Source organism: Haemaphysalis longicornis, unplaced genomic scaffold (genome assembly GCF_048455015.1).
Source record: "Haemaphysalis longicornis isolate Haplotype H1 unplaced genomic scaffold, Haemaphysalis longicornis Haplotype H1 scaffold_5, whole genome shotgun sequence".
Taxonomy (NCBI): domain Eukaryota; kingdom Metazoa; phylum Arthropoda; class Arachnida; order Ixodida; family Ixodidae; genus Haemaphysalis; species Haemaphysalis longicornis.
Window position 1 is genome coordinate 33,290,041 of NW_027526385.1, and position 22,790 is coordinate 33,312,830.

The 22,790-nt window shown below is 48.5% G+C and overlaps 1 protein-coding gene across 1 annotated transcript in view; it reads right to left on the reverse strand.

Moving 5' to 3' along the window:
* Positions 1-22,790, reverse strand: part of Fasn1 (Fatty acid synthase 1) — a 50,623-nt gene that overhangs the window by 1,332 nt on the left and 26,501 nt on the right. Inside the window, exons 10-28 of the mRNA XM_077670097.1 lie at positions 21,376-21,605; positions 20,213-20,416; positions 18,808-19,065; positions 18,118-18,334; positions 17,316-17,570; positions 16,339-16,512; positions 14,368-15,589; positions 13,512-13,666; positions 12,866-13,072; positions 12,102-12,431; positions 11,392-11,511; positions 10,400-10,755; positions 9,158-9,511; positions 8,133-8,376; positions 7,277-7,513; positions 4,680-4,916; positions 3,477-3,721; positions 2,466-2,726; positions 442-699 (exon numbers count right to left, since the gene is read on the reverse strand). Of these exons, the coding sequence (XP_077526223.1) occupies positions 442-699; positions 2,466-2,726; positions 3,477-3,721; positions 4,680-4,916; positions 7,277-7,513; positions 8,133-8,376; positions 9,158-9,511; positions 10,400-10,755; positions 11,392-11,511; positions 12,102-12,431; positions 12,866-13,072; positions 13,512-13,666; positions 14,368-15,589; positions 16,339-16,512; positions 17,316-17,570; positions 18,118-18,334; positions 18,808-19,065; positions 20,213-20,416; positions 21,376-21,605 (5,564 nt within the window). The remainder of the gene's footprint in view (positions 1-441; positions 700-2,465; positions 2,727-3,476; positions 3,722-4,679; positions 4,917-7,276; positions 7,514-8,132; positions 8,377-9,157; positions 9,512-10,399; positions 10,756-11,391; positions 11,512-12,101; positions 12,432-12,865; positions 13,073-13,511; positions 13,667-14,367; positions 15,590-16,338; positions 16,513-17,315; positions 17,571-18,117; positions 18,335-18,807; positions 19,066-20,212; positions 20,417-21,375; positions 21,606-22,790) is intronic.

The following is a 22,790-nucleotide window of genomic DNA, read 5'->3' on the forward strand; positions in this document are numbered from 1 at the left end:
AACCAATTGTGACTGTGAAGGTCATCAAAAACTACGTGCTTTCCAGTTTATGTTAACGAAGGTGGCCACACCCAAGAAAAATTTGGGATTAATTCCCTTTCAAATTAACGTGTAGACAAAATTTGATACAATGACAGGAGATAAATATATTCAAACACCCGTTCCACTGCTCCCCTTTACAAAAGTGTCCGCGGTCCCCTCTACTGTCTGCAACCCTTACGAGGACCCACCCCACAAGCGAGACAGAGGCAATAACAAGTCATACCAGCCCACAGTGACCCAAAGCAGGTCGACCTGGGAGCCCCTTGTCCCAATGAAAGGAAATCATGATCATGACTAACAGCTAGACATTCTCTCATCAGCAGCATCATGACAATGACTAAGCACTGAAAACAGTCTCCATTCCACGAAGATGGTAAAACGGCGTCCCCCCGTGTTTACCTCGGAGAGGCCGTAGTCGGCGGGCAGCTGGAGGGCCATCTTGCGGGGCCGGGAGGCCTTGACGAGCGTGACGTCGCCGTGGAACTTGGCGGACGGGTGGTACATGTAACCAGCCTCGAGGAACTCGTAGAAGACTCTGGTGGCCGTGGCCACGTCCTCGCGCTTGGGCTTCACGTTGGGGATGGCCTTGAGCAGGATGTCGGTGGCCGCCTCCTGCTTGGCGTCCCAGCTGGAGTACTGGTGGATCTGGTTGCGCACCTGCACAGCGGAGGAGGAAGGGGGCGTGAAAAAGAGCCTTTCGAGATCGTCGTCATCATCATCATCATCCTCCTATCTACGCCCACTGCAGGGCAAAGGCCTCTCCCATGAATCTCCAATCATCCCGGTCCTGTGCAAACTGCGACCAATTTATCCCCGCAAACTTCTTGGTCTCATCTGCCCATCTAACGTTCTGCTGCCCCTACCACGCTTGCCTTCTCTTAGGGATCCACTCTGTTATCCTTAATGACCAACGGTTGTCTTGCCTTCGCATTACATGCCCTGCCCACGTACATTTCTTCTTAATTTCTACTAATATGTCATTAACACGCGTTTGTTCCCTAATCCACTCCGCTCTCTTCCAGTCCCTTTATATTACACCTATCATCTTAACTCTTTCGGGACCGCTCCATAGGCCATCGATCACATATGATCGATGGTTTCGTGAGCCTGCAGAATACAAATTTTCGCTCGATGGAACACCTAGCGACATCTAGGAGATAGTTTGAAAACTGGAGTTTTCTCTTTTGTGAAGTTTCTTTTTTTATCGCCAGGCGGCAACGCATCAGATATTTTATTCTGACGAGCGGTGGTTTCGAATGTAAACAAAACATGGCGTTATACATCCGCCTCGTCTCGTCTCGCATATCTTCGCCTTCTACTGTGGATTTTAACGATGAGAGTGGCAGTGAAGAGTCGGAATGCGGCTTTAGAGATCAGGTTTCAGCAAGAGTGAGGATTTGGGTGTCGATCAGCCTGGAACATCAAATCGCGCTCAAAGGTGGGTGTTGGTTTCAGTTTCAATTGGCTCTGGAGTAGGTATGTGCGCTCGAAATATGTTCTGGCTGGTTTATATTTGTTCGCTAGGGTGTTAACTACCTGTGGTGGTGATCTCCTGCCACCAACGCAGAAACGGATCACGTTTTCGCCGAAACGAGAGCCCGCGTGTACCTGGGCGACGACGTAGCCATGGCCCTAGTGCCAAATAGATCACACACAAAAAAAAAAACCAGTTACACCTAGCTGCATCAAACTTTCGTGATGAAAAAACAAAGCATTGTGTTAGATTTTGTATATCCTGAAATTATTTTATTCTTTTTTAATATTTGTATATTTACGCTTTTTTCTATCTTTTTCTGTAGTTTTTTTACGGAGTTCTTACTTTCAAATTTTTTCATGGTTCTATCATCAGTGTTGAAGTAAAACTTGGTATTGTATGTCAAAGAACATATAATTAGCTGCATTTTGGTATATGCTAAGGCAGGATGGTGCCTTTGCTTTATGTAATAAAAATTTTGTACCGAAACCTCCCTTTTTCATCACTTTTTCTGGCGGTCCCGAAAGAGTTAAGCTCCATTGCGCTGAGTCATCCTCAATTTAAGTCTAACCCTCTTAGTGAGCTTCCAAATTTCTGCCCCCTAGGTGAGTACTGGTAAGATGCAGCTGTCATACACTATCTTCTCCAGGGACAATGGTAGGCTGCCATTCAGTATCTGACAATGCCTGCCGAATGCAGTCAGCCCCATTCTTATCCTTCGAAGTATCTCTGCCTCGTGGTTGGGATCCCGGTTCGCAACTTGGCCTAAGTAGATATATTCCCTTACCAATTCCACTGACTCGCCACCTATCTCAAACCACTGTGCTGCCCCAAGGTTATTGATCATTGCTTTAGTTTTCTTCATTTTAATTTTCAGGCCCACGGTTCTACCCTGCTTGTCTTAATAGCCGCTCGCGAATAAGTGTGTCGCAGCCCCCAAGGCACGCACCTCGAGGAAGTCGAGGTCGAGGTACTGCATGAGGAAGGCGCAGAAGAGGGAGGTCTCCTCGTCGTCGCGGCTGTCCGTGAAGCGCGAGCGGTGGTGGGCCGTGTGCACGGCCATGTAGCGCGGCGCCCCGTCCAGCAGCGTCAGACTGCCCACCGAGGCACCCGCCGCCTGCAGCTGCACCGCAATCTCAAAGGCCACCGTGGCACCGAACGAGTAGCCCACCACGTGGTAGGGGCCCTTGGGCTGCACCTCCCGCAGTTTCTGCAGAGGCAAGACAGGGAGAGAAGTGAGACATCTCGAGACACGCTTTCTCGTTCGGGAAGAGGTGGGTGTTTAGCGAAGCTGGTAATGCGATTCTGCTTGGTAATGTGAGGCAATCTCTTTTCCTCCTCCTCCTCCTCCTCCTCATCATCATCATCATCATCATCATCACCTACTCAAATAAATTTTCAGTAAAAGGAAAGATACAAATTGAGGCACTTCCTCTGGGAAAGACGTGGCTGACCAGGGAAGCTAGCAAAACAATTCTGTTTGGTACTGCAGGATGGTGACAGATTTATGTATATATCAATATGAGCAGTTACTTTCTGATCGTGCCATACCTAATGTGACAGTGTTGACTACTTACAGCTGCCTACAATTCAGATTAAAAATTCTGAAGTGTGTTATCCCAGAAACCTTGACGTCACACCTAATGTCGACTTTAGGCACTCAGGTCTGACCCAATTTCACGTTAAAATTTACCAATTTATTTCGAATTAATTTGGCTCAAGTTTTGACCACGTTTGGCCCGCGTTTGAGCAGCATCCTCCCAGGTACCTACTAGTGCGATTTTGACAATTCATGCATTATGCACATAGTCTTTTAAAATGAAACTCGATTCAAGCATTCATTCGGTAAACACTTGATCCACATCAGATGGCCTGACAACTTTGTAAAATACTTGTGCTAAACATCCACAACATCAATGTAGACCTGCCCAGCTCGATTGGCATTTCCACACGGACTTACCTGCAAGTAGATTGCCGCCATCTCCTCGATGGATCGCACAGGAATGTCCGGCGTCCTCTGGACACCGACGGCGCGAACTGGCAGGTGCCCAGCCAGCTCGGTCAACGCTCCCACGTGTCCTTCGATGGGGTGCATGATGAACACTGGTGTGGCACCCTTTATGCCGTTCATCTCGACCAGGACTTGGTCCGGAACAAGCTTCTCGATGAGCGTCAGCCGCGGAACCTCTGACGCACCCGCATGCTCTGCAAGAGGACCGAATACCGCGTGTTCAAACAATCCATCGTTTTATTTCAAAGTTTTGGTGTTTCTCACGCTAAACCTAGGCCTGGGCCATGAGGTGCTCCGTAGTGAAGGGCTCTAAATTAGTTTCAACTGCCCCATGACAGTGAAACGTGCTGTCATGGGGCTCGGCAGCGCAATGCCTTAGCTGCTGAACCACCGCGGCTGGTACAGAACATCAGATGCTCCACCTACAGTTAAATCTATAAAACAACCAATGCAACACTGGAGAATCATTCCCAGGTGAGGTCAAGGCTATGGGTGCAGAGAAGCGAGATTTTGGCTTCACACCTAGAAACAGCGCTAAATAGGACAGAAGAAGAGGATACAAACACTGCGCTAACGAACAGCAGAGCATTTACTGTCTTTTTCCAAGGTTTCTTGGCATCTTAAGACAATAAGTGTTCAATTGTTAGCCAGCACAGTGTTTGTCACCTTTCGTATCCTCATGTCCCGTAACTAAATCTACAGACTTCCCCAATCGCCTACTCTAGTTAAGGTTTGCTTTGCTCTGTTTTGACCATAAACTTCCTCGTGAAAGCTGCTTGGATTGCAAAATCCAGCTCCTTTAGGGGGAGAACTTGAAAGCGGACTAACTTGGCTTGGATTCAGGCGAATCCCAGTGGATTTCCCTAAATCCGGTTGATTAACACCTGTCCATCACTTCGAGTTGCGCTACAAACTGCTAGCCTCCCGGTTAGCTCAGCTCGTAGAGTGAATGCTCCGCTTAAGCGGTAGTCCCGGGTTCGAATCCTGAACCAGTACGAATTTTTTTCAACTGCGAAGTTTCTGAGAAAGCTGTACAGCCTTCCTTTGTAGCCGTACGGCTGCATTGAGGTGGACGTCAAACTTTTCTTCGCAGAAACTTACTCCACCTTGGAGATTTCCCCTAAATCTGGTTGATTAACACTAATAACTCACCTCCGGCCTCAGTAGTAGTAGCAGCAGCAGCAGCAGCAGAAGGAGCTTCAGCAGGGGCTCCACCGCCTCCGCTGATCTCTCGCAGCCGAGTGACGGTGAGCTGTCGGATCTCTTGCATGGACAGTGCCAGGTCGTAGTCGCGCTCGATGGTCTGCTTCACTTCGACGCCCATCAGCGAGTCCATGCCCAGCTCGCCCAGGCTGATGTTCGGGTTGAGACTCGACGGGTCCTTCACGCCTGCAGGGTAAGGCCAGGTTCAGACTGTTGTCGCAACTGTCGTAACATCCTTAAATATTTATTTATTTATTCAAGATACCCTCATGGCCCCAGGGGCATTACTGAGGGGAGTGGTACATGAGCAGTACAACACAAACAAAAAATGGCAAACATAAGACACCTTGGCAACGCGTACAAGGCAAAGGAAAAAAGATAGTAATACAGCCAAAAATCTGTAGGCGTGTTCGTACTCGTAATGAAACACGTACCAAAAACAAATACGACATGACAATGACAAAGTGTAAATGCTACTGTGAACAGATGACCCATGAAAAAGAATTACAAGACAAAGTACAGTAGCGGAATATATGAAACATTGTAGAAGGAATGAAATACTTCACTCAGCTGATAGAATACAGGTCATTCAAACGTCTTTTGAATTCATCAAAATCGTTGATAAGTGCAATTGATGCTGGTAGGTGGTTCCACTCTGACACTGTGTTAGGAATAAATGGATTGGAATATGCAGCAGTGCGACAACGCGGAATGCCAACCTTGCGAGAATGATCAATGCGTCGTGAAATGTAAGTGGGAGCGTTTAGGAGTGCATTTTTTAGGTCTCTGTTCTGATGATAAATTTTAAAGAATAGGGAAAGATGTGCTACCTTGCGGCGCAATGCAAGATTGGGTAGTGATAATGCATTTTTCATTGCGGTGACACTAGCTAGATGGTTATAATTACCAGTAATAAAGCGAGCTGCACGGTTCTGAACCGCTTCAAGCGCTTCCGTTAGTAATTTGGTGTGTGGGTCCCAGATTGGTACGGCATACTCAAGTTTAGACCTGACTAATGAATTATACAGAAGAAGCTTTACGGATGGCGTTGCAGCTTTGAAATTTCATTTCAGATAACCTAACATGCGGTTAGCATTTTATATAATGTACGTTACATGCTTATTCCAGGTAAGATTAGAAGTTAAGAGTACACCAAGATATTTGCAGGAAGTAACAACCGATAGTGTAGTGCTGTGAATGTTATAGGCGGGAGCAACTGACGCAGCTCGACGCGAAAACCGCATAACTTTGCATTTAGTTGGGTTAAGACTCATTTTCCATTTAATGCACCAATCCAAGATGTGGTCAAGATCAGCCTGTAGTAAGACGGTATGATTAGTAGTTTTGACTTCTCGGTAAATTACGCAGTCATCAGCAAAAAGTTCTAAATAAACGCAATCTACTTCGGAACCTTTGTCTAGAATGGATAATAGATCATCAGTAAATATCAATAGCTGTGTTTCACAGGAAAAGAACTTTCTAAATCCATGTTGTGCCGGTGAGAAAAAAGACGATTCCAGGAAACGCGTTAAGTGTGAAACTATGATGTGCTCCATGATCTTGCAAGGAATACTGGTGAGAGATATTGGTCGATAATTAATGGCCACATGCTTATCGCCAGATTTGTGAAGTGAATAATGATGGCATTTCACGTCTCAGCCAACCAAACTGCGTGAAACGCCGCTTTTTTACGTCCATAGCTCACAATATCACTGTAACGTCGGTAGTCTGAACACGGCATAAAGTGCGCGAGCAGCAAATGTTAGATAGACTGCCTATCCATTGAAATGCATTATTGCTACGTTTAAATAATTCAAGCACGTGGAACTTAATCACCAGACTTCACAGAGGTATGCAGAACCAAGACACTGCAACTATGGCTGAACAGAGCTGCGCAATGTGCCTGTTGATTTGATCAAAGGCTACAAAGCCCTGAAAGACAGCACATGTGCAAAAGAGGACCGGACAACTTTGCACGACTCTGCATCACCCGTTCCATATTTTAGTGCTTTTAAACCGTTTTTTTTTTATTTCAGTAATTCTGTTTAGAAGAAAAGCACTATTTCTAATACAAAAGACAGCTGTGTACGTCAGCAGTGTTGCTGAAGGACGTTGGCTTGTTACACTGCTCAAACAGTGACTACACAGGTGGCGCACGTTACTACAAAAAAAAAAAAGACCTTGTATCAAACTGCCGCAATGATCAATCTCTTGCACACTTTGACCTTAGAAAAAAAAAAGGAGAAAACTCAGTTAAAACTACATAAGGCTGCAGAACTTTTAGCTCCACTTATGTTTGATTACGATTACACGTTAACCTAAACTAGTTCGTCCACTGATTAAAGTTATTTGGTTAGCCTTTATTTCAAGCATCGGCTGACCCACTTAGAGGATGCATGCTACTCTGTGCGTACGTACTTTTCACACAGATCTTCCAGGCATTACATCGATTTAGTTCCAAACATCAACTACGCCGAATGCAGCCGTCTCAGCGTGGTTACATGTACGATTCTCTCCGTAATCGAGAAAAGTTTGAGGCCACTCACCGAGGATGTGGGCGATGGACTGTACGAGATCGTGTTTGCCCTTGGAGTCGGCCTTGGAGGTGAGGTCAGCCTTGACCACGCTGGACACCACTGGGTGCCTCTGGCTTAGGAACCGGTCCATCACGGTCATGCAAGAGGTGATCCTCTGGGGCAGCGTACCACCGACAACCACGTCGGCGCCCATGGTCTCGCGCAGGACACCAACGTCGCCGATGGCACCCCACTGGATGGCCAGACCTGTAAAAAAGACAAAGAGAAGCACCAGTAAGTGGCTGCAGCGATGGTTGTGGTAACAGCAATTGAGTAGAACAGTGTTCACATTTTTTAAAGCAAGTGTGCTACAGCCCCACAGGAGGAATTACTCGGGCCAAAAAACTTCACGCAGGCTTCGAGAGATGTCAAAACCCTCAACTTGCACGCAGTTGTGAAATATGGCAGTGACGCATCTCAAAAAGCTCAACCGGAAGAGTGGTAGAACTGCATGCACTAATTTAGAGATGCATGTACAAATTTAGAGAGGCATTTGCTGAAGTCTTCCACGTAGAAACTACCAGCAACACCATAGAACTTGCTCTACGACACACGTAGAGGCCACTTCAAGCTGCCTTCATTAAAAAGGAGTTTTTATACTCTGTTCACACATCAAGATAACATTTTTAAACATTTTCAACAAACACGGCACTTTGGGGCACAGGTCCTTCTGTTACAGCCTGTGCCACTCCTTCATATGCTTTTGATTTCAAGGTATATTACTGTGGGTGTGCGAATGAAATTACAAGACAAAGTTGTAAACTTAGCCAACATCTAGTCAAGCATGATCTGCCACCTACGGAAGCAAGCAACTCGGCTAACTTACCGGGCAATCCGTCCGCGGCACGGCGCTCGCAGATCCTCTCCATAACAGAGTTGGCATAGCCGTAGTTTGTCTGCCCAGCATTGCCCCGACCGCAGGAGACGGACGAGAAGACGACAAAGTGGTCCAACTCGGGACACATCTTGCGGGAGACTTCATCGAGGTGCTGCGTTCCGTCGACCTTGGGCTTGCACACGGTCTCGTACATCTCCACCGTCTGGTTCTCGAGCAGGGCGTCTCGAAGAACCTACAAGCACAGAGAGAGGGGGATTTATTTCTTTGCCCAAGGTTGCATCTTTGCCGTACATTCGTCAAAGAAATAAGGAGCAACAGCATTTCAACGTTTCATCTTTTGAGTGTGAACAAACTAGCACCACAACACTACACATTGTCTTACAAACAAGTGCTAGCAGATGTTCAAGTGGCCTGGCCATGAAACGCATTACTTAGTCATAATCCTTATGTCTCCACACATGAATGCCATATTGCGTGCACCCCAAATCTATGATGCAGTATGATTTTTTCCCCATTTAGAATGTATGCAAAGATAGAGAATTGGACACTTCCCGGCCAGATAAGCTATTTTTCAGCCTTACCGAATACCAATACTAACTTGTCCTACATTTGAGGGATGCCTGCCATGCCAATGTCACTGCTTAAAGTATTCCCCAAAGAGCCCCCGACATCAGCCCTCCTTGTTCAAAATGTGCCTCACTCCATACCTGCAACTTTCTGAGTATGCTTAATGCTTGCGCTTTACTCGTCATGCTTAGCACTCATGCTCAAAACTTATTGTGCCTCACTCAAGACTTCTTACCACATCACTCAAGACTTCTTCCACATCGCTCATAGCGTGCCTTGATCATATTATCCCGTATTGAGTATTGTTCTCCCCTCCCAACACCTTTCGCTAAACTGAATTAGTAACGTGTTTTCCCATGTTGGCCTGTTTGGCAAAAGTTTTCCAAGAAATCTTTTGCTACAAACGACCACCCCTTCCCAGACGTCCCCACGGGGCTCGCACGTACCATGGCGAGGTTGAAGATGCCGCCGACGGGTCCGATGGCCGCCGCCTCCTGGATGATCTGCCGCGCCCCCTTCTCGGTTGAGGCGTCCACCTTGCTGACGAGCACCTTGGCCCCCTGGTGCTGCCACCGGTGCAGGCACAGCCGCTGGTAGCCCGTCTTCACGCCCGACCGGGCGGTCAGCAGCAGCTTGCGGCAGCCGCGCGACACCATCCAGTCGGCCAGCTCCAGGCCGAAGCCGCCGAGGCCACCGGCGATGACGTACGACTTGTGCTCGTAGAAGCACGTGCGGGTGATGGCCTCCACGGTCAGCGGCGAAGCCGGCAACGCCTTGCGCTGGCTCTCCTCTGGCCGGACCTGTGCACAAAATGTAACTGGGTCACCATTTGATCGGGCACAAAACATGCTTGCAGAAAATACAAGGCAAGAAACAATACAACTTTTCTGGGTTCTGGGATTAATTTGCGCCTTTCCAGTTGCACGCTCAAGTTTAAAAGTAAAGCTTGATTTGGACAAAAAGTTACAAAAGCCCAATTTTTTATCATCATCATCATCATCCTGTGTTATGTAAACTTTAAGATGAAGGCCTCGCTTATTCGCTTCCAACTGCTCCTACCCTGCGCTGTCCCAATCCGTTCTTTGCCACCAAATTTCCTCACCCCATACCTCCACTGAGCTAACAATGTTCCCCTACTTCTAGCCTTGTCTCTCGGTACCCACTCTGTTACCCTTCTTCCCCCACAGTGCATCCCAACCCCATTTCCCTTGTGTGATTCAAGCTAGGATATCGTCCACCCAAGTTTCTCCCTAATCAAGGATACTCGCTTCCCATCTCAAAGCGTTACGTTCATCCTTATTCTTTCCATGGCTCGTGGAACCGAACCACGTCCCAATGACACCTCTTAAATCATGTACGGCAGGTTAGCCCGCCCCATCCATCCAACGGAACCAACTTTTCAGGTCCCACATGTTCTAAGTTCCACTCCCCCTGCTTCAATTCACCCCGAATCAACCTCAACAAGCACAAAAACTGGATTGAGTTGATGAAACGCACCTCCAGAACTCTGCCAAACTATTTACTGCAGCTTAGTCCACGTTTTTTATGAACAGAATGAATTTTTACGGGCCCCACGTATTCTCGATTCCGCCTACTAACGTCACAAATGCTCGTTTTCTCCCCGTCTGCTCGAATCCCCTCGGCATCAGCCCAAACAAGCGCAAAGTCCGGAGCGATCGCGAACGCACCTCGAGCACCACTTTTCCCATGTGCTTGCCGGAGGCCATGAACCGGAAGGCCTCCTCCGCCTGGTCGCGTGTGAACCGGATGGCATCCAGCGGCCGCACGGCGCCCGAAGCGATGCCCTCGCTGACCAGCTGGGCGACCCGGCGCTTGTCAGCTGCCACGAAGGGGTCGTCGCCGAACAGGGCGTCCAGCAGGATGCCGTGGAAGGTGACGTTCTTGAGGAACACCGACATGCCCAGCGGCGAGTTCTTGGACAGGTCAAACTTGCCGATCTCCAGGAAGCGGCCGTGCGTCGCCAGGCAGCGGACGCTGGCCTGCAGCTTCTCTTCGGCGAGAGAGTTGAGCACGAGGTCGACACCTGGTGTTGCCGGAAGAGAGGGCGGAAAGAACGATAAGAACAGTGAAGTGAAGCAAATCGGACAAGCTAGGTATGGTCGATGTGTTAAGTGCCCCCCAGAGGAACAGGATTGAACTGGACTTTTATTCTTCCCCCTTTTTTCCCCGTTTTCCTTGAGCTCATCTCTTACAAAAACCAGAAACGTCAATCAAGAGGAGGCGGTAATTGACTGCTGCACATAGCAGGTCGTTGGGTGTTATGCTCGAACCTGTCAGTAGGACTGCTATACGTGAGGCAAGCCACAAAGTTAAATCACAGGGAGGTTTTACTTTAAATAGGACACTTATGAATCAGATCAAGAATTTCATTCAATTAACTATAGACATTAGAATCGCCGATCCCTGGTACACCCAAAATGAGATTCCAAATAGGGTGTATAGCCATCAACTAAACCAGCTAGTCAAAGCAGCTTTTCCAAACATTATGGCTAAGGAATAGATTATGGTGTCATGCTTTGGGATTAGATTCCCTCAGATACTTTGCAGTTATATAATTCTGTTGAACCAAGGAAGTTCCCATACGCATAAAAAATTCTTCCCTTGCACTAGCGCTCCTTTAAACTACACATTTTCAAATGCTAAAAGGCACACTGCTCACCTCTGCCCTTTGTTTCAAGAAGGATGTGCTCTTCGAAGGTGAGGTCACGCGAGTTGGCAAAGTGGCGGTCTTCAAGCTGAGGGAAACGCTTCTTGAGGAACTCTCGCTTCTCCTTGGAACCTGCACAGTGAAACACAAGAGTTGTAATTGTGGGATCCTGTGCACACCTCCTTAAAAAAAAAAAGCTTTTGGGATAATGTGTTATCAAAAGGTTAAAACAGCACAAAGCTGCCTATTTTCAATTGTAACACCTGCAATAACAAAGATCCCTTCCACCAAATTAATGGAAAATATAAAGCTATACAAAGCTACAGCTATAAGTACAAATCTAAATACAAAGCTATAAGCATGCATGTAACGCTGAATTATTGATGCAATAACATCATACGAATCCATGTAAAATTGCAGGGCAGCATCAAGTCCACCCCCCCTTAACTAAACCAGACTTCAATCAACCTTCAAACTTCAACCCAGCTTCAACCAAACTTTGATCAAACCTCAGCGTATCTTCAACACAACTTAAAACCCCAAAATGACCCTGGCATGACTCCTGACACGAGTCCTGACACGAGTTCGGCACGACTCCGGCACGACTCCGGCACGACTCCGGCACGACTCCGGCACGACTCCGGCACGACTTCGGCACGACTCCGGCACGACTCCGGCACGACTCCGGCACGAGTCCGGCCCTTTGCAAGTTGTCAACTCACCGACGGTGGTGAAGACGGTGCATCCCATGGAGAGGGCAATGGAGATGGCAGCCTGGCCGACACCTCCGCTGCCGGAGTGGACGAGGATCGACTCCCCGGAGCGCATGTTGCCTCGGACGATGAGAGCGTAGTAGGCTGTGGAGTAGGCCACAGGCACGGTGGATGCCTCCTCCAGGCTCCAGGATTCGGGCACCTCCCAGAGGAAGCCTGGGTCGGCCGCCAGCGCCGTCGCCATGCCCTGGGCGGCCACCGAGCCCATGACCCGGCGCCCCTTGGGGTCACGACCCGAGAACTCCAGGCCGAGGACGCAGTCCGATGTGGCCAGGTTTCCTGCATGTGTCAGGCAGGGAGGGGAAAGAAAATGACTTTAGTGTACTGCTAATTGCACTGTAATTGGAGTAAAAAAAAATGTTTTTGTAAGCAAGCAGCAAAACGCTCATATTCTCCAGTTCTTGATAATGACGGCATTTTGAATCATCTGATGAGATTTTTTTTTACTGATGAAGTCGCCTGAATTATGCCATCATGTAACGTCTTGTAAATTTCTGTTAAAAATACCACAACGTCCGGTAAAGGGTTCACAGAATCCTGAGTGCCGATGCTAGCTGCATCCCCGCTGAGAAAAAAAAATTGAATTGAACTAAGGCCTGATCAAGCTTGTCTCATCACAGCATTTTCTTTTCTTTGAGAAAAAGCAGCAGTGGCTGCAAAGTGCTCACGCCTATTTCAATAAATCGCAAGAGTGACAGCGCTTGTCAACTCACCAGGCAGTGCGTCAGCCGGCAGCTTTCCAGTGGCCAGCATGATGTCACGGAAGTTCAGAGGGGCGTAGTAGACACTGCAGAGCACTCCGTCGACACCCGAAGGGGAAGCGTACTGCAGAGGAGACTCGTACCACCGCAGGCTCGAGAGATCACCGCGAGTCTGAACGTTGAGGAAGGCAAACTCCGTGGTCGTCTTGGGGCCCTCCTCTGAAAACGCAGGGCCAAAAGCGGGTTGAGGTTTTGCACATTTAAAATACCGTATTTTCACGCATATAATCTGCACCCCCCACTTTCAAGCACATTTTCATGCATATTTTCATGCATATAATCCGCCCCTGCATATAATCCACACCACCCTTTTTCAGCCCGCTGGAAAAGAAAAAAAAACGTCCCCGCGTATTGCCCGCAAATTTATTACAGGAAAGGCTGCAACAGAGCTACTGCTCAAGCAACACATAAAAAACGTATATTTTCAAAGTCAGCATGATCAACACTGTGTAAACGAACCCTCTTAACTGTACAGCATGAATAACTTTCAGTGCTTGTTCCTCAGATTATAACCTCTATTTTATGTTCTTATGTACTAACTCGACTTGTGGCGCTCGCCCCCTCCCGATCCAACAAAGGTAGCAAACAAAGCACTCACGAGATTTAGTGGCGAGATGCCGGTAGGATCCCCACTGTCCGTCGCGGAAGACGTTCATGACCAGATCCCTCTCCAAGACATCCTTGTAGGCCGGGTTGCTCGGGCTGAAGTCAACAAGCTTGTTGGATGCCTTCACGCTGGCATTGAACACACACCTGCAAAAAAAACAAGTCAGATCAACATGCTGAAGCGACAAAAATTGGGCACAGGGCACAACTGGGCACAATATTTTCCACCAAGTTTGCATGCCTGAATGCTTGCAAGAACACTAAATTTAAGGTTATAAACTGCACTTGAACCATTAGATCTGTTCATAAAATGGATGCCAGCAAAAACTGCAGCACATGCTGCAAACTCTCGGGAGGTCACAACACATTCGCAAGTCCTTATTTGCTGCAAAAGCCATTGTATTACAGGCACCAGGTGATGGGCAAGCCACAATCGTTGCAATTTCCCAACAGACTATTTTTGGGGCGTGAAATACCTCTGTGCACGGGGTTACAGAGCGTATTAAATGTGCCCACATTTTTCTAAACTGGTTCGCAACCTCTCACTATGTACAGTATAGCCAATTTATAGCGAACCCGGTTTTACCAAAACAGCGGCTATAACGAACGCATCTTCGTTTCCCATTACCATTTGTATAAATAGATTTTGTGTCCAGATATACCGAAAAGCGGATACTATAATGAACTGCTTTCAGTTTCCCCAATGTGTTTGTTATCAGCAGGCTCGACTGTACTGCTCTTTTTCCAATAACCATTCTTAACAAGCCATAATTTTCTAGACTAACATGTTCCATCTTCGAAAATCTAACAGGGTTTAACCCCAAACACTCATTGCTTACAACGCTCACCTGACGTGGCTTCCGCCCGTCTCCTGCCGGAGGCAGTTCGTCAGGCCCACAATGCCGCTGTTGCCAACGTCCTCGGCGAGCAGCCAGAAGTTCTCTCCGAGCGGCCGGCCCTCGTAGTCTTGCGCCTTCGTCTTCAGCGTCTCGACCCAATCGTACCCAGCACTCTTCACCTTGATCAGTTCCTGCTTAGCCACGTCAACCTCGGCACTCTTTCTCAGCAGCAGCAGGGTCGCCACGTTGTTGGACTTGAGTCCGACAAGACGGAACCCACGCGCCCGGAACGCCGCCTCCACCGTCTCACTGGCGTGGACTCGGAGCGGGACCTTGCCCACAGTTGACAAGAACATCTCCGCCGGAGTCAGCGCCGTGCGCTGGGCAAGAAGGACGAAGCTTCGCTCCCGGCAGTGCGACGACACCTCTTCAGCGAGGGCGTCGAGGCTCTTGGAAGAGCCGGCGACGGCGCGGGTGACGAGCAAGTCTGCTTCAGGGAGTCCGTTCTTAGAAGCCGAAGCCGGATCCCAAGCCACCTTCTTCACGCCCTCGGGGACTTGTTCCGCTGGAAGAGTGTCCGGAGATGGGTGGGCCACGGTGTACTCCGTCTTGAGCAGGATGTGGGAGAGTGACAGCAGGGTGGTCACCCACGGAGCCAGGAGAGAGTCGTTGCCCTCGCCCGCAAGCTCCAGAACTCGGATCTTCTTGACGCTCGTGTTCTCAACGGCGACGTCCAGAAGCTGCCTCAGTGGGTCTTCCTCAAAGAGGACAGTGTTGAGGAGGTCTTTCTCGAGGTCGTCCTTGTGGGCAGACAGCGCTGACTGGACCGTGGCCACCAGGGAAGACGCAGAGCCGTTGGCTTGCTTCTGGATCTCCGCGAGGACGCGGAGGAGGCCGTGGTTCTCGGCGGGGTTCTCGAGGTAGCGGTTGAGGACTTGTTCGGGCGCCTCACGGAAGCCATTCATGACGTCCGAGATCTGCGCCTTGTTCTTGCCACACGACTCGAGGATGCGCCGCGCGACGCCGCAGCACACCTCGACGTACTCACGCACGTGCGACTCGCGCTCGTGGCGGGCAGTTTCGTCGTCAGCGTACGGGGCGAACTGGTACTCTTCCAGGAATGGGGTTTGTTGGACGTTGCGGCGAGGGGCAACGCTGGCCTTGAGGCCGCGCATCGCCACGCCGCCGGCGCGGCAGGTGTTGAGGTACTTGTTGTAGACGATGTCAATGCCTGCGCGCAAGAATGGGATGCAAAGGGAAGGGGAACAAAGAATAGCTTTATAAGTCAAAATTCTTCTCAATTTAAGATTGTTTTTAGTGTAGACCGCGAAAAGTCGAAAAAATTCCTTCCTTGACTGAAGCTTACAATTTTCTTCACTTGTACAGACGAGCTGTGAAATGGTTCATTGTTTTAATGCTTATTAACAGCCTTTTAATCGTGTATTTTTAATGGCTTGAGCATTCTAAAGGTTACACAACTAAAACAGCAAAACGTATCTTAGGGGCGCAGTAATTTAGCAAAAGGACAATCTAGTAAATCCTAAAAACCCGCAACCATTTCAATTTAGTTCCATAAAGCAATGGTTCTCAAATGGGGGTCCACGGGCCCCACCGGTTCGGAAGAGCATTTCAGGGGTCCTCAAAGCCTTCCTCAAAACTCTTCCACCGCCATTCTTTTCTCGATTTTGCCAGCACTTTCTTGCAATGCGAAAAGGTGGCTTCATCGCATTACATGTACGTTTAGTTTCGCTGCGCAACACATATTTACGCCAGCTATGAGAAGAAAAAGAAACAGACCCACAAAAGGCAGCACATAGGTGTCTAGAAGACATAGATTCCAGTACAAATTGTTTGGTACATTACGACACCCATGAACACGCTCCATCGTGGGGTCCCCCATCACTTTCGCAAGCCTAAAAGGGGTCCCCAGGGCAGCCATGGCTGAGAACCACTGCCACAAAGGCATCGAAATATACTGACCTTCGTCGCCGGCCTTCTCCACGACCTTTGCGTGGACCTCGGGGTCGACGCGGCACGACTGGATCCTCACGGGCAGGTTGAGCGAGCGCATCGGGATGCCCAGGATGCTGAACTGAAGCATGGTGTCGATGAAGGTCACCCAGTTGTCCTCCCACTTGAGCTTGCCGTACGGCTCTGCAAAGAAACACGGCAAAGGGACGACAGGTTACCACGAGAGTTCCAAAGCAGATACAGTGTGCACTTAGGGCACGATTCCTGTCCCCAATCATTGCGACCTTCCCTGTCCCCAAATATTGAGCGGTTGCGGACTGCCCAGACTTTTGGGAATCAACTACGCGCCAGTCTTTGTTCGCTACTAGCATTACTCCTCAAATTGGACGAGGCCATACGCACTTACAGCTTCTACTAGGTCCGAACTTGTTCGACAGAATGAGCACAACACTTGTTTGGAAGGTACAAAGGCATCAAAGCACCGACAATTGTCCCCAGAACTCACTTAGCTGGCACAACAAAAAAAACTTTTCTCAACCCAAATAACAAAGGTAGCTCCATGTGCATGATGAACACATTGAACATGTTGAACATGCTGAACGTATTGATCATCAATATAAAGTCGGAGTAATGCATTGTCACATCAAAATATGTTCGCAGTCATTTATACTCAGGGTATCGCAGGACTGGAACCACTGCCCGGGCCAACAGCTGTCATCATAGAGCCTTTACAATACCGAAGAAACTTAGTTGACACCGTTTTTGCCGGCACTATCTAATAATGTGTAACATCACTCCTGCTGCTTTTGTTGCATCTTTTGTATAAGTTTACATGATCCCCTCTGTAAAGCCTCTGGCCTTGAGGGTAAAATAAACAAAAATGAAATAAAATGAAATGAACAGATCCTCAGCTCAGCAACGGCTGGTGTAACCCTAACACTGACATGCGGTTAAACACGGAAAGAAGCGTGGCAAAACGGACTCACTCTCAAGGTCCGCCTTGATGATGCCCTGGAAGAGTCCATGGTACTCGTATCCCCGGAGCCTGAGCTCCTTGTAGATGTCCTCGGTGTTGAGCTCGTAGGAGACTGTCTCAGCCGGCGCACCCGGCGGGTCCTTGTCCAGGAGCTTCTCGCCTTCCTCAGCTATGCGAATGCGGCCACTCGCCGCCACCGTGCCGGCCTCGCAGACCTCAAACTCGCCGGACGCACGCATGATGTTCACCAGGAAGCGGACGGGCCCTGTGCAACGGCCAAACGAATCCGTAAGCAACCTTGGAGAGGTCTTTCACAATGGCCGCAGAGCAAGAGCAAGACAAGAGAAATGTCCCTTCATAGGCCGACCAGACAGCGTGGCAAGCGCTTGGCCAAGGTTAAGTTAGCGGCACCTGTTGCGGGAGAAAAAACTGCGTGGCTGTCACAATCAGCATTTCACCGCGTAGCCCTGGAATGACTTGTAGCCGCTATCATTTCGTCTATCAGGTGCCACTACCCTCTCCATTGCCGTCACAGCCGTCTGCACTAGTTTTCATTGCGACATTATTTGGTCGCTCACACACGCCCACCGCAATGGGCTGTTTCGCCTCCAATATATATATTTTTGTTCCGTGACAATGGCCAAACAAATCCGAAAGCAACCTAAAAGGTCCTGAGCATTAGTCATGCAAATCCGTAAGATTACTTGAACAGGTCGACCGTAATGCGCAAACAAATTCGTACGCCCCTGGCTCAGAGCGTAAGGGGCTAATCAGTTTGGCTGGATCCTCAGGCCAGGTGGACTACAACTCACCGCTCTTGGGCAGGATGGTGGCGCGGTGCAGGGTGACGTCTTCAAAGACCACGGGCACCTGGTGGAAGGGCTTTCCAGAGCGCTTGACCAGGGACTTCCAGGCCAGCACCATGTAGCCCGTGGCGGGGAAGAGCACCCGACCATCGAGCTGGTGACCGGCCAGGTAGGCGTCCCCTTCGTTGGCCTCCAGGTCAACCTCAATCACTTCCTCAGACACCTGGATATAACGTGAGAGCCATGCCAGTGTTAAGAGCAATGGACGCGGAAGTCGCCGTTTGTTCTGAACTTATTTACTTGTTCCAATCCTCATACATGGCGTAATCCCATACCCGTAATAACTCCGTACCCGCAATAACTCCGTACCCACAATATCTCCATACCCGTAATAACTCCATACCCGTAATAACTCCATACCCGTAATAACTCCATACCCGTAATAACTCCATACCCGTAATAACTCTGTGCCCATCGTGGCCTTGTACCCATCGTAACCCAATACCCGTCGTAACCCCATACCCGTCATACCCCATACCCATCGTAACCCCATACACGTACTAACCCCATATATGTCGTAACCCCCTACATGACATCACAGCCTCGTTTCAAGTCGCACATCACTCCGGAGTGAGCCACCAACTGTGCCACTCTTTTCCAGATTCCAAAGCACTTCGCCTCGCTCCCTCCGCTCACCTGTGCCGAGGTGGCGAAGTCGCTCCATCCCACGACGGTCCAGCTCTGCGAGTGGTCCCAGCTGACGAGGTGCGAGATGTTGGGTGTGCCGCGTGGCACCGGCCAGGGCACCGGCGGGTACAGGGGCGTCAGGTCGAGCTGGACGCCCAGCGTGTGGAGCTTGCCCAGCGTGCTCAGGAAGAACGGGCGGTTGTCCGAGTTGCGCTTCATCAGGCCCAGGCAGGTGGCGCTGGGGCCAAGTGCGCGCCGAAGGATGGCCTGTCATCAGGAGGGAGACCCGAAAAGGGGGAGAAAAGGGTTTAGAGCTTCCATGTTTACAACCAGTTTCAAAATGTTCTAGCTAACATTGTATAATCAGGAGCTTTCGTAATGTCTGTTTGTCATGGCTAACAGCTGAAATTTTTATTACATCATGCTAACGATTTTACTGTAATACTGTATCTCAACTTCTTTTTGCTGTTTTCTTTTGCCCTCAGACCACTGCCCTCTGTAATGCCTTTAGCCCTCAGGGTATCATAAATGAATAAAAAATAAAACAAATAGAGAACTGCCCAAAGAAGAGCAGGAAGAAATTGTTACAAGGACAATTACGAAGGGGGCATCAACAATACGAAACGCCGGCCTGCCAAAGCGACATGGGAGAGAATGGGAAAGGCTTTAGGACAATCCGATGTTCACATAAACAGAGAAGCCGGATGAATGTTCATGAGGAACCTGATAAAAAACATGGGCGTGGAGAAGAATACGAAGAGCCCTTATGCATCAGAAAAGTAGGAAGAAGAATAGTGCCTAAACTTCGGAGGTGAGAAGTCGGTATAATTCCGTGTACACTTTCAGCAGAAAAGTGGTAAGAACAGGGGGAATGACGAAGATAAAGAACAAGGGTGTGAAGACGAGTACAAAGTACTCTTATGAAGAAGAGGCAGCAACGATTCTGTATAGAATTTGCAGCTTAGGATTGGGTAATTAGAAAAATAGTCATGGACAGCCAAGAGACAACGGCTAGACAGTTTTGTCTGCACTCTGCCGAACGCCAAACAACTCGAGTAAAACTCTGTAACTTTCGGAAGAGCCCAAAACATGACGATGGTTTGGGTTTAATGGTGGAAGGCCTCCAAGGGCAAAGAGCGCCAAAGACAAGGTTCTTTGATGATAACTCACATGTACAATAAAATACTAAACTATCAGTGAAAACAAAAGCGAAGCGACTTAAAATCCATGAACATGGCTGGTGTACAGGGCCAGGATGATTATGGATGATATGAAAAGAGCTGTAAAAACGACGTCTGATAAAAACTGCAAAACTTGCTTAGAAAGCATAGAAAACATTGGGCACAAAACAAGAGTGCAAAACAGTAACAGTGCCAATTGTCGCCCATCCCACCAGAATGACGGGACGACTCACCTGCAGCAGGCAGTGGGGTGCGATCTCGACCAGGACGGCATCCTTGGGCACGTGCGTGAGCGCCTCGCGGAAAAGCACGGGCGACAGCAGGTTGTTGACGTGGTACTCGGCCGAGCAGCGCTTGGCAATGGGCTCGTTCCAGCGAGACTCCGGCACAGATGAGCTGACCCAACGTTCCGTGCGGGGCTTCGACTCCGGAACAACCTGATGAACGACGATGGGAGAAACAGACCAATGAACATTAATGTCACGTATTTGTTGCGGGAAAAGGGCTGTTTTCTTTCTTTTTTTTTGACACTGGGTCAAAGCAGCTCTTGCATGTTATGCCTTTCACTGTCATTATTTAATGTCCTTCAATAAAACATAGCATTTAAAAAGCAACTCTTGCTCCAATAAGGGGATGCACATGCTGTATATTGTCAAAGCTTTGTGGCGCAACTGCTGCAAGCCCCCAGCCCTAAAAAGCCATATAGAGCAATGCATCTCTCAGCTTTACAAGCTCTTCGGCCCGCCAAACTAATGGACGAATTTGTGTTCCTTCCACTCAGCTCATTGGAGGATACCGCAGTGCCTTTATATGTAAAAATCACTTTCAAGAACCTCCTTGACTTAAGGCTCAAATGCAGAAAGCATTCAGAATACGGTGATAAGTGCTTTTCGTGTTTTTTTCCCACAAACGTATAGCAAGGCAAGGTCACACCACGATTTTATGCACCGAAGCTACACCAGGGGTATTAAACATGCTGCAAGGAAGAACCACATATTAATTTGAGTTACTAGCGACTTTTTAACATCAGCCGAGATCGCGAACATAGGCCCTTTTTTTGTTATTGATGCAGAAAACAGAAGAAAAAAAAAAACAGCCGTGGTGGCTGCTAATCTATCCCAAGACATCGTTTTAATCTTTGCAACTTCTTAGCCATGGTGATGAGTATATAACAAATAGGATATAAGCCGGCTCAAGTATCCAAAAAACTATTCACTAGGCGAATTTTGTGCCTACGGCATTTACTGTACAAGCACCAGAATAAATGCGATAAAAATTTGTAACGCACAGCAGCCATGGTGCTAAAGTTAATCAACCTATGCTGCCAGTGTTACCAAGCAAACGAAACCGCAACGCGAGACAATGGCCACCACGACTTTGCCGTCCATCATCTCACCTTTTGGAGGGCCTCTTGAAGAGCCGGTCCGATGCTCTGCATGTGCTTGCTGTGGAAGGCCACGTTGAGGCTGTTCACCTCGCGGGCAAAAATGTTCTCCGCCTTCAGCTCCTCCACAAACTTGTTGACCGCCTCGGCGGGTCCCGACACGGTCACCGAGTCCTCGGCGTTGTGGCAGGCCGGGATGACACCGTCCCGGCAACGCTTGCGGGCCTCTTCCCACGTGAGACCTTGGGGGAAAAAAAAAGCAAGCAACGCGACATCTCACGCAACGTTTCAAGGCTGCACGAGGATTCGGATCACAAACACAATTGTGTGGCTCGCAAATGCAGCGACGAGATTTGTACGCTACTCAAATAAAAAGAATTAATGCTTACAGCGCAAACAATTAGACAAAGGACGAAAGAGAGTGGCTACTTCAAGAGAGTAGCGTTAATTCAACGGAGTACCACCCCCCCCAAACTCTTACTGCAATTAGTAAAAAAAAAGGACTCGCAACGTTACTCTGCTGGAAATGCCAGTCGTGGATTAAGGTTGTACGATGAACGTGGCTTCTAGCATACCTCGCTGTCGAGAAAGGAATACTGGAAACCAGAATGGGGTGTATTTGGAATACAACTTATCGAAATATCTTAAAAAACGCATACACCATCATTTCGTGCAACCAGAACGGGTCAATTTTTGCACTAACAGAATGATAGATTAGTCTAACAAATAAAATTGGGGTAGTTAGTTGCACTGCACCTAGAGGAATAAACGGAACGAAATTGCAAAATGTTAAAATATTTCCCACAGACTGGCGAACATGATTTAGTGGGCGTCTTCCTCCTTCCCTATTCCCCTTTTTTTCGCACCAGCAACCTTTGGTCCATTCCTTCCTAATAAAAAATTTCCTCATCATCATCATCATACCCCCGGGGTGTGTGCTACAAAAAATACCATTTATAATCATACAGTGTCAACTTGGCAGGGTGGTATAATTATACAGTGGTCCAGTGGAAACCCGTCTATAAAGACACGATGCAGTTACGCTCAGCCCCAAACCAGGGCCCGTTTGCCCGTCCGCATAAGTTCCCGATTAAGTTCCCTCTGACGAATAGGACGCCAATAAGTCAAAGTCGGCCACGTCAAATAAGCCGGTTGCCAGAAAACCCGACCCAAACGCTACCTTAACCGAGCGTTTTTATCCGTTTCGGGCACACGACTTATTACCTAGACAGCGCTGAAGTTGTAGTTGAGAACTTATTCCTATACTTATCGCGTTCGGGCAAACGGGCCCAGAACTTCTAATGTTTGCTTCCCAGTTAAGCTATTCTGCACACAAAATTTCTTCCTCTCCGTGAGGTATGATTTAAACATGGTTACACAGTAATGAAATTATATTAGGATAATAGGATATGAAGCTGGGGCAGCTA